At 42.1% G+C, this 11,276-nt stretch overlaps 1 protein-coding gene across 1 annotated transcript; it reads left to right on the forward strand.

Moving 5' to 3' along the window:
• Positions 1-1,427: 1,427 nt before the first annotated feature.
• FAM240A (family with sequence similarity 240 member A) lies at positions 1,428-10,865 on the forward strand. The gene is made up of 2 exons (XM_008071225.1): positions 1,428-1,570; positions 10,526-10,865. Exons 1-2 carry the CDS (start codon positions 1,428-1,430, stop codon positions 10,614-10,616), a joined length of 234 nt encoding a protein of 77 aa, XP_008069416.1. The 3' UTR covers positions 10,617-10,865.
• The last annotated feature ends 411 nt before the right edge of the window (positions 10,866-11,276 follow it).

Below are 11,276 nucleotides of genomic sequence, written 5' to 3' on the forward strand. Positions count from 1 at the left end.
GGCAGTGGCACGCTCCCGGCCACCGCAGCCTCGACCTGCTGGGCTCTGGCGATCCTTCCGCCTCAGCCTTCCAAGTAGCCGGAATTACAGGTGCGCGCTACCACCTCTCTGGCTAGTTTTTGATTTATTGTAGAGATGAGGTCTCGCCAAGTTGCCCGGGCTGGTCTCGAACCCCCAGGCTCAGGCAATCCACTCGCTTCGGCCTCCCAAAGTGCTGGGATTACAGACTGAGCCACCGAGCCCGGCCCAAAACTCACCCATTTTTAAATGTAGAGTTTGATAAGTTTTAGCAATTGTGTACTGTTGCGTAATTATCACTATAAACAAGACACAAAACATTTCCATTACACTAAAAAGGGTTCCATGCCCCTTTGTGGTCAGTCCTCCCTCCCATTCCTCCCTCAGACAAGTCTCATCTGCTTCTGTGGCTCTGGTTCTGCGGGGTTCTCACCATAGGCCCCTGTCCAGGCCACTTCTTGTACCCTGCTTACTCCTGCCCACTCACCCTGCACGTCCCCTCCCCTAGGAAACACCCCAAGCCCCTCACTGAGACAGGGGACTCACCTTGTCTCCCCTATTTCAGCACCTGTCACATCAAGTGCCAGTGCCTATGATGAGCTTGTACCCACCTCGCTCCTTGTTATACCTGAAGTCTCCTGAGGAGAGACCCTGTGAGTCCACCCATTCTCCGTCTTGTCCCTCCAACCCTAATCTTTCTCCCTGGGCTCCTCCAACAGCCCAGTGACTCCTCCTGCTTCTACGCTGACTGCTCCAGTCTCAGCCCTCAGGACAACTCATAAAATGCAGGTTTGGACTCCCTCTCTCCACTGAAGGTCCTTCTTGGGATGAACTCTTTGGGGTAAGCCAGGCCAGCTTCTCCAGATTCACACCTCCCCACGCTCTCCTACAGGCATCCCCTACCAGCAGACAGAAGCATCTGCAGCCTCTGCCTCTGACCCTTCCACTGGATCCACTGAAGTCTGGGAGTTGAGCAGTTTCTTCATGTAAAAAAGTTAGTGTTTTGAGGCCAGACACAGTGGCTCATACCTGTAATGTACCACTGAGTCTGGCTCGTGCTGATGTTTTGATAATTAAATGGACCAAGGTGTCCTGACCCACATTTCCTTCTGATAAGTTGAGAAATGACTCTTCTATGAGGTGGAAGGAAGAATGGAGGCATTTGCTAGGTGCCTGTTTGTGGGAAGCCTGCCACATCTGTGTGGGGAGCTTCTGCACTCACATCTCACTGTCCTGACAACAAGCCAGCAGCCAGTGGTAGGCCACGATGGCTATCCCACTCACAGAGGGGTGGCCAGAGTCTCCCTCAGGTGAACAGCACGGTCAGGATTCAAAAGGATGCCTGTATCCTGCAGAATCCAAGGGGTTGTGTTTTATGTGGGTTTAGCTACTCTTTTCTGTTTTAGGGGATGAACAATCAGTACATCCGCCGGGAGGTATTCTGTGGGAACACCTGTCACGAGCTGAAACGTTTCTGGGAAAGAGAAATTGGCAAACAGACTTACTACCGAGAATCGGAGGAACATCGTCTAGGAAGAAGTGCACTAAGAAAGTATGTGGTTTGTTTGTGTACTCTTTAAAATTTATTCACTTTTAAAAATAGACATTTTCTAGAGCAGTTTTAGTAGCACAGCAGAAAATACCAAAAGTTCCCATATGTCCCTGACACACAACCACCCATTCTCAGCGTCTGCACCAGAGTGGTACATTTGTGACCATCAATGAACCTTCGTTGACACATCTTTATCGCCTTGTTTGTTTATTTTATAAAAACAAAATTGGTTTCCCCTAAAAGAATGCCAGATGGGCATCTTAGATAATATAATTATTATAATTTTCCATGCTTACGTTCTATAATTCTTATATCTTTATGAACTGAAAACAAAATCTCTCCTTTCTGTCACCATGTCACCTTTCTAGTACATGAGGGCCACACTAAATGCCAAGGAAGCCACAAACGTGTCTGTGAAAAGCAATCAAGCCAAGGAAACTGGCCAGTTCTCAGAACTCTTTTGAGTAAAGATACAGGATGCCTTGCCGGGTTCCTGAGGGTACTGACCAGGGTCTGCCCCTCTGGGTCTGTCCTCATCTGGCCCAGTGAGTCTGCTGAGCAGTGGCACGCAGTCACTCCCCTGGGCAGATTAGAGGCACCATCACCATGGAAACAGTGCCAGCTCACTGCTCTCACACACAGGCTGCAGGTTCCTGTCATCTTCCTTCCCCTAACCCAGACCACTCAGAGTCCCACATCATGCTTGTGTTTGGATATAGTTTGGATGTTTGTCTTCTTCAAATCTCATGCTGAAATACGGTCCCCAGTATTGGAGATAGGATCTAGTGGGAGGTGACTGGGTCACGGGGGCAGATTCCTTACAAATAACTTGGTGCCTTTCTCAGGGTAAAGAGTGCATTCCCGCTCTATTAGTTCATGTGAGAGCTGGTTATTTAAAAGATCCTGGCACCTCCTTCTCTTTCTCTTGCTTCCACTCTCGCCATGTGACATGCCAACTCCCCTTGACCTTCTGCCATGAGTAAAAGCTTCCTGAGGCCTTATCAGAAGCCAAGCAGAAGCCAGTACCCTGCAGAACTGTGAGCCAAACACATTTTCTTTCTTTATAAGTTACCTAGTCCCAGCTATTCCTTTACAGCAATGTAAAACTGATGAACTCATGTTCCCTGGGGAGCACACAAAAGGCCTCAGGTGGAGTGAAATTGGCTTGAGGAGGATGCAGAAACCAAAACTCCTAGAGAGGCACAAGCTCAGGGGTGAACAAAATAGGTTTGAAACAAAGTGTGCAGTTTGTTAAACATTAAAAATATGTGCATGAGTTACCTGCATATAACAAAAAACTGCAAGGAAATAAACTCTAGCCTTGGAATGGCAAAAGAGTTTAACTTATTTATCTTCCATTCCCTCTTTTGATTTAAACCCGGGTAGTCTTGCTCCAGAGAGTCTCTGCTCTAATCAACACTCTATGCTGTCCCTTCACAAGATGGAAAAGACAGTCTTGGGTCATTGGGTTGCTGGGAGGCTTGACTAGGAAAATTCACCTCCAGCACCCAGCATGATGCAAGGGCCTAAGGTCAGGGCTCAGAAATGTTAGTTCCCCTCCCTCTTCTGCACATGTGTGTAATCCAGGATCTAATATAGCAGTAGCAGATGGCGAAGGAAGACATGGCTTGAAGGAGAAGAGACAAAAAGAAAGTGGCAAGAGTGGGCGAGGGCAAGAGAGAGCTCAGAACAGTAAAAGGCAGAGACTGCAGCCGGGCTACCTGGGTTCATCCCTTTGGGTCTCTGAGGTGAGCTACCAAGTCTCACGAAGTCTGTGTCCTCCTGATTAGAGAAACAGACTGTAAGAGAAGGAAGAGAGATGTTGGAGATTCACTGCCCTGTGAGGGTGAACAAGGGGAGCACGCCTTTGATCTCTTTCGTTCATTAGTAGACATACCATCTCAGCTACTGATGCACACAGGGAGGTGCCCAAACTTTCCCACTTTGGAATTGGTCCAGAAGCCGACACAGATGCTCCATCTCCCTTTTGTCCACTGCAGGGTCCGAGTATTATTTTCTGCAGTCCCTTGGCTGTCCCAGTTTCAGAGTTGGTCACTTGACCCCTGGGGTGCAGCTGCTTGTAGAGCTGGTGTGCAGACGTGGTGGCACGCTGAAGTTACTGGCCCTCACTCTGAGGTTGGCTCCCCAGATATCTAGCACCACAATTCCCCACACCCCAAAGAGTTGGACAAAGGGGGAGAATGAGCTGGCCTTGGTGGCTCAGTCTGTAATCCCGCGCCTTTGGGAGGCTGAGGTGAGTGAATTGCCTGAGCCCGCGGGTTTGAGACCTGCCTGGGCAACTTGGCGAGACCTCATCTCTACAATAAATAAAAAAAAATTAGCCGAGCGTGGTAGCGCGCGCCTGTAGTTCCAGCTGCTTGGAAGGCTGAGGTGGAAGGATCGCCGAAGCCCAGCAGGTGGAGGCTGCGGTGACCGGGAGCGGCCACTGCACTCCAGTCTGGGCGACAGAGTGAGACTCCAACTCAAAAAAAAAGGGGGGAGAATGGAGGAGAGTACCCTAGGCAGAAGTGGCATATGCAAATAGCCTGAAGCAGGGGAAGAGCTTGCCATACATGTGGAACGGAGACATAGCCATTTTTGTCTATTTTTTCTGTATTCTCCAAAGCTCCTACTGCAGTGCTGAACATATAATAGGTGCTCAAGAAAGGCATGATTGGCTGGTTCCAAGGGGACCAGGGGATCCATCTCTTGACAGAGCTTTTTTGGCTTCCTGCTCTCACCCAACACTCCCTCATTCCTGGCTTCCCTGCCAGGCTGGATTATCTCTGCTTTGACCCCCAATCCCAGCAGTTTGCCTCCGTCAGCAACTACTCCCGTGCTGTTTCTTGGATCACCTTGTCGTTGGCTTCAGGCCGGATTCTGCCAACAGGAGATGAGAGAACTTCCCCACACCCTTCCTGTTTTCAGTCCTGTTTTCTAGCAGTGACTCCTTCCCTCCTAGACCACAGTTCCTGCTAGAGGGTCCCAAATGACAAAGGACTGATAGAAATAAGCTGTTGACATTTGGCAACATCTAATGAAAGTGAGTTGGGACCAAGTGTGGTGGCTCAAGCCTGTAATCCCAGCACTTTGGGAGGCCGAAACGAGAGGATTGCCTGAGCTCAGGGGTTCAAGACTAGCCTGGGCAATTTGGCGTGACCTCATCTCTACAATAAATCAAAAATTAACTGGACGAAGTAGTACACTTGTAGTTCCAGCTATTTGGAAGGCTGAGGCAGAAGGATTGCCTGAGCCCAGCAGGTAGAGGCTGTGGTGGCCATGAGCATGCCACTGCACTCCAGCCTGGACGACGGAGACTCTGACTCACAAAAAAAAAATAGAGAGAGAAAGAGATACAACCAGACAGATGGGATGGCAGTCCATCATGTCACCTGTGAAGGAGTCTTGTCAACAAAAAGAAAAAAAGAGCCTAATCTGATCAAACCTCTAGTTCTACCCACCAACTAGCAGGATATACAGGAAACAGAGTAATAGGTTAAAGTCACACAGGAATACAGTCAGCAAAATACAGATTGTGCAAGCTCTCCAGAACAATCTAGTTTGAAAAAAAAAAGTAAGGGAAGGGGAAAGATGAGGAAGAATTTACATATTAAATGAAACTTAAATTTAAAACTTAAAAGGTCCAGCGAGGTGGCTCACGCCTATAATCCTAGCACTTTGAGAGACCAAGGTGAGAGGATTGCTTGAGCCCATGAGTTTGAGAACAGCCTAGGCAACATAGAGAGGTCTTGTCGCTACAAAAATATATAGTAGATAGTATACAATATATATATTTATATAGTTATATATATATAGTTAACTATAGTTTTATATAGTTTATAAGTAGTGCCTATAGTCCCAGTTACTTGCGAGACTGAGGTGGAAGGATCACCTAAGCCCAGGAGGTTGAGGCTACAGTGAGCCATGGTCATTCCACTGCCCTCCAGCCTGGGTGATAAATGAGACTCTGACTTAAAAAAAAAAAAAAAAAAAAAAAAAAAAAGATATAGCAACAAATAGGAATGTATGTGCCTTATTTAGATACTGATTCAATCAACCAAACTTAAAAATTATAAGACAATCAGGGAATTGTGAACTGACTTAATATTTATTTGATGATATCAAGTACCTCTGGTCACTATTTTAAGTGTGATGACTGCAAGGTAGCTCTTTTTAAGAGTTCTTATATTATAAGAACAAAATAACTGAATATAGTTATTTTATTTAAAATGCAGGGAAGGAAAGATGGGGGAAACAAGATTAGCCAAGAGTGCTGAAGCAAGGAGGTGAGGTTTCTTTATTCCTAAGCGCTCTACTTTTCTATATGCTGAAATCTTCTATAACAAAGATATTTTTAAAATGTCATCCTGGAAAACAAATAATACAATTTTCCTTTCTCTTCATCACCTACTCATAGTTCAAGTAGTTTCATTCTTTTTTTCCCTGTATATATTTTGAGGTTATTTTATTTTATTTTATTTTTGAGTCGGAATCGCACTCTATTGCACAGGCTGGAGTGCAGTGGCACAGTCACGGCCACTGCAACCTTGACCTACTGGGTTCAGTTGACCCTTCCACCTCAGCCTTCCAAGTAGCTGGAACCACAGGCATGCACCATCACGCATGGCTAAATTTTTTATTTATTGTAGAGACAAGGTTGTTGCTCAAGCTGGTCTTGAACTCCTGAGCTCAGGCAATCCTCTTGCCTCGGTTGCCAAAGTACTGGGATTATAGGCGTGAGCCACCATGCCTGGCAGAGGTTATTTTATTACGTACATTCATGTTTAGAAGAGTAATATCTTCATGGTAAGGTAAACTTTCTTATCTTTAAGCAGTGACTTTCTTTATCCTGATGGTGCTTTTTGTTTAACAGTCTTTTTATCAGCTATTAGTATAACCACACCAACTTTGCTTTTATTAGTATTTGCCTTATATATATTTTCCCCAACTTTTTATTTTATTTTTATTTTTAGAAAGCAGGATATATTAAGAGGACAGAAAAGCTCCCACTAAGGGAAGGGACCGGAGGATATTGCCCAACTTATTATTTTCAATTTATCTCTCCCTATAATTTAGGGGTGTCTTTTTTAAACAGCACATAGTTGGAGTGGATGTTTTCCGATCTCACATATTTTAGTCGTTCAGTGGTGAGTTTAGTTCTTCTACATTTGTTATAATTGGCCTGTTTCTTCCATCTTAGTAACTTAGAGTGTTTTATTTCTTTTTCTGTATTTCTATTTATTGTTTTCTCACTTTTTGAATTGATCTTTATATCTTAATGAAATATAAACAATTTCACTAGATTCTTCTCTTCGTCATTGTCTTCTGTTTACCTTCTTTGGGTTTATTATTTTGCAGAGAAGTTTCCACTTTCATTCAAGTCTAATTTATCCCCCCAAAATTTACTTTTATAGATTTTGTTTTTGGTGTCGTAATGGTATTGTAAATCTAAGAAAACTTTGCCTATCCCAAGGTCACAAAGATTATCTTCTGTATTTTATTTCTAGAAGACTTATGGTTGGAAGCTTGACATTTAGGTTAATAATTCACTCAGACTTAATTTTTAATACAACAGGGGTATGGAGAAGTTCACATTTTGCATGTCCAGTGATTTCACCACCATTTGCTGAAAATCTTTTCTCCACTGTATTCCCTTTGCACTGTTTTTGAAAATTAATTATTCATATATGCATAGGTCTGTTTTTGTATTCTCTATTCTGTTCCATTGATATATCTGTCCATTGGCATCAATGTCATGCTGTTTTGATTACTTAGGTTTATAATAATTCTTGAAGTCAAGTATTGTTTCACATCTTTTTCAAAACTGTTTTTGTTATTCTAGGTCTTTTGCATTACCACATGAATTTTGAAATGAACTTGTCAATATCTATTATTTTTTAAAGCTTGCTGGGTTTGATTTGAATGGAATTGAATCCGTGAATCAATATGGGGAGAATTGACATTCCAACAATATTTAGAGTTTCTGATATATGAGCACAATATACAAGGGGGGAGAAAAAAAACCCTGGAATCTATTTGTAAAAAATTGTGTATTTATTCTTACATGTTTAAACAGTTTTTGAACTTGTCAATTTTGATGCCTTTTAGTGCCTCTGCTGTTTTTTGTTTCACCTCTTCCACATCAGCAAAATGTTTCCTTTAAGAAATCTTTGCATTCAAGGAAACAGAAAAAAAGACACTTGAGGTGAGATCTGGTGAATAGGGAGGGTGGGGAATGGAAGTTATGCTGTTTTTTTTTTTTGGTAAAAAACTGCTGAACACTCATCTCAGTGTGGGTGGGCATGCTTGTAAATCACCCATCATGAATTGGGCAAATGTGTTGAAAGAATCTCCAAAAAAAAAAAAATCCACTGAAACTGAGTACAGCCTCTTACAGCAACACTAGCTGGTACACTGATGCGGATGGGTTCCTGGAACACTTTCCTAGCAGGGGAAGCCTGTACTATGAGGAGCCTGCCCTCTAAAAGATAATTCCAGGGCAACCCCTTCAGGTCTCCTCCCACTGTGGAAGCTTTTCTGTCTTCTTAATAAATCCTGCTTTCAAAAAAAAGATAATTCCAGGTTTTTTTGGGTCCTCCTCATATATCTCCCTTTATTTAGGTCTTCTTTAATTTCTCCCAGCAATGGCTTACAGTTTTCAGTATATAGGTCATATATTGAATATCTTTTGTTAGATTTATCCCTATTTTATATTTTTGACTTATAATCCTTTAAAAAATTTCCATTTATGATTGTTTCTTTGGTTTATGGATTGTTTAGAATTATGTTATTTAGTTTTGAAATATTTAGGGGATCTTCCAGATAACTTTCTGCTTTTGATACTAATCCTGTTATTGTGGTCAGAGAACATACTTTGTATAAACTTGAATCCTTTTAAATTTATCGAGGCTTGCTTTATAGCCGAGAATATTTTCTATCTTGGAAAGTGTTCCGTGTATATTTGAAAAGAATGTGCTTTCTGTTGTTGTTGGAGGACAATGCTCTATAAATGTCAATTATTTCAAGTTGGTTGATAGTGTTGTTCAAGTGTTTTACATACTTATTGATTTCTTGTATACTTGTGTTATTAATTGTTGAAAGATGGGTATTGAAATCACTAACTGTAATTGCAGATTTGTCTATTTCTCCTTACAGTTCTTATACATTTTGTTTCATGTATTTTGAAGTTCTGTTATTAGGTACATAAATGCTTAAGATTGTTACATCCTCTTGAAAACTTGACTCCTTTATTACAAAATTACCCTCATTTTCTTTGATTATTTATATATTTTTTCAGTCATAATCTCACTCTGCTGCCCAGGTTGGAGTGCAGTGGCACACTCATGGCCACCACAGCCTCAGCCTGCTGGGCTCAGGTGATCCTTCCACCTCAGTCTTCTAAGTAGCTGGAACCACAGGCATGTGCCACCATGCCCAGCTAATTTTTAAAATTTATTTATTGTAGAGATGAGGTCTCGCCAAGTTGCCCAGGCTGGTCTCAAACTCCTGGACTCAGGCAATCCTCTCTCCTCCACCTCCCAAAGTGCTGGTATTACAGGCATGAGTTGCCACGCCCAGCAGTAATATTTGTTGCTATGAAATATACTTTGTCTGTTATTAATATAACCACTCCAACTAGGGTTAACATGAAATATCTTTTCATCCTCTTAGTTTTTACTATTTGTGTCTTCATATTTAAAGGGGTTTCTTATAAGCAGCATATATTTTGGTACTGTTTATTTTAATCCAATTTGACAATCTTTTGCATTTTAACTGCGTTGTTTATACCATGAATACTAAATAGCATGATTTATTTTAAATCTACCATCTTACTATTGTCTCCTATTTCTCTCATCTGTTCTTTATTTCCTTTCACTCTTTCTCTGCCTTCTTTTGGATCTGCTGAGTATTTTTTTGTGATGTCATTTAATCTCTTCTGTTGGCTTTGTAACTATAACTCTGTTATTTTAGTGGTTGCTTTAGGATTTATAGCATATGTCCTTAACTTATCACAATCTACCATCAGGTGATGTTTTATCATTTCCTGTGTAGTATAAGACCCTTACAATGGTATATTTCCATTTCTTCACTCTTGGCTTTGTTTCCCACCTGTGAGAGGATTTATCACACTATTGTTTCCCACCTGTGAGAGGATTTATCTGTAAATCCTTTCCCAGTGCTCCATGGGAGTTATTTTGCAAAGTAAAACTTTATTTCCTCATATGTTATAAACTCCATAATACATCATTAATGTCTTCCAGTTTTTGTATGTCTACAAACATCTTTATTTTACCTCTTTTTTCAGAAGATAGCTTTGCTGTGTAAAGAATTCTAGATTGGCAGGTTTATTACCCCCTGACCTTAGAGATGCTGTACTTTCAAAGGAAAATTCAGAGGACTAAGATTAGGATACTAGCTGGGCGCGGTAGCTCATGCCTGTAATCCCAGCACTTTGGGAGGTAGAGGCAAGAGGATTGTCTGAGTTCAGGATTTCGAGACCAGCCTGAGCAACTTGGCAAGACGTCGTCTCTACAATAGGCAAAAAATTTGCCAGGTGTGGTGGCACATACCTGGGGTTCCAGCTACTTGAAAGTTTGAGGCAGAAGGATCACCTGAGCCCAGTGGTCAAGGCTGCAGTGGCTGTGAGTGTGCCACTGCACTCTAGCCTGGGTGACAGAGTGAGACTCCGACTAAAAAAAAAGAGTAGAATACTTTTAGCAGAAATGAGAGTCTGTTAATCTCAATTGTAAAAATAAATATACATAACTAAATTATAAATATTATACATATATATGTATGTATATAAAAATCTGCAAGTCCTCTGTGTGCCTTTTAAAACCTGAACACAAACACACAAGTTCAAGGGGGCAAAAAAAAAAAAAGAAGGAAGCTTCCCTGAACCAACAACCATGGAGACGGATGCTCCATCTGTTTGTGTTGTGTTTCTATTTTCAGGCTCAGAGAAGAATGGAAGCAGAGGCTGGAAACAAAACTGAGGCTGAGGAACAATCCAGAAGAAACTGAAAAGCGGACACATGTTGGCTGAGAGCTTCCTGCTTCATTGACACGAGAGGATGCAAAGCACTGAGGTCACTCTGCCAGGAGAAGGCAACGCATATCCCTGAATCCCTTTGCTATACCAAACAGATCTCACACTATTGTTTCCCACCTGTGAGAGGATTTATCTGTAAATCCTTTCCCAGTGCTCCATGGGAGTTATTAGCCCAGTCAGTCCTCTCTGCATGGCAGCCAGGTTATTATTCCAAATGTCTCTAAAGATGAGCTTATTTTATATCAAAGCTCCATGCAGCATATGTTATTTCTATGTCATTATTTTCTGATTTTGAAATCCAAATCTTTTACATTCTAAGCACACCAGGGCAATCACGAGCTTCATGATCATATATATTTTTTTAATTTTAGAATCATGGGGTACCTGTAAGGATTTGTTACTTAAGAAAGTATATTGCGTGAAGGCGAGGTTTGGGCTACTGAGAAGCCTTCCCCCTCTCCCAGTAGTAAGCCTGGTATCCAATAGGTGATTTTGTATCCCTTGTCTCTCCCTCCTACCCTCCCTTCTTTAACAGGGCCCAGTGTCTGTTGTTCCTGTCCTTGTGCTTCATGGCTATTCTTTAAACACTGCACGGTGGTTTTGCCCCACCATTTTGCCTAGGAAGCATAGTTTTATATAATCCTTTCTCCTGCT

This window comes from Carlito syrichta, unplaced genomic scaffold (assembly GCF_000164805.1).
Source record: "Carlito syrichta isolate Samal-C Ts95f unplaced genomic scaffold, Tarsius_syrichta-2.0.1 Scaffold314220, whole genome shotgun sequence".
NCBI classification, from domain to species: Eukaryota; Metazoa; Chordata; class Mammalia; order Primates; family Tarsiidae; genus Carlito; species Carlito syrichta.

Coding starts and splice junctions, on each gene's coding strand:
- FAM240A (XM_008071225.1), top strand. CDS start 1,428: ATGAACAATCAGTACATCCGCCGGGAGGTATTCTGTGGGAACACCTGT. Junction 1,571..10,525: donor GGAAGAAGTGCACTAAGAAA/GTATGTGGTTTG, acceptor TTCTATTTTCAG/GCTCAGAGAAGAATGGAAGC.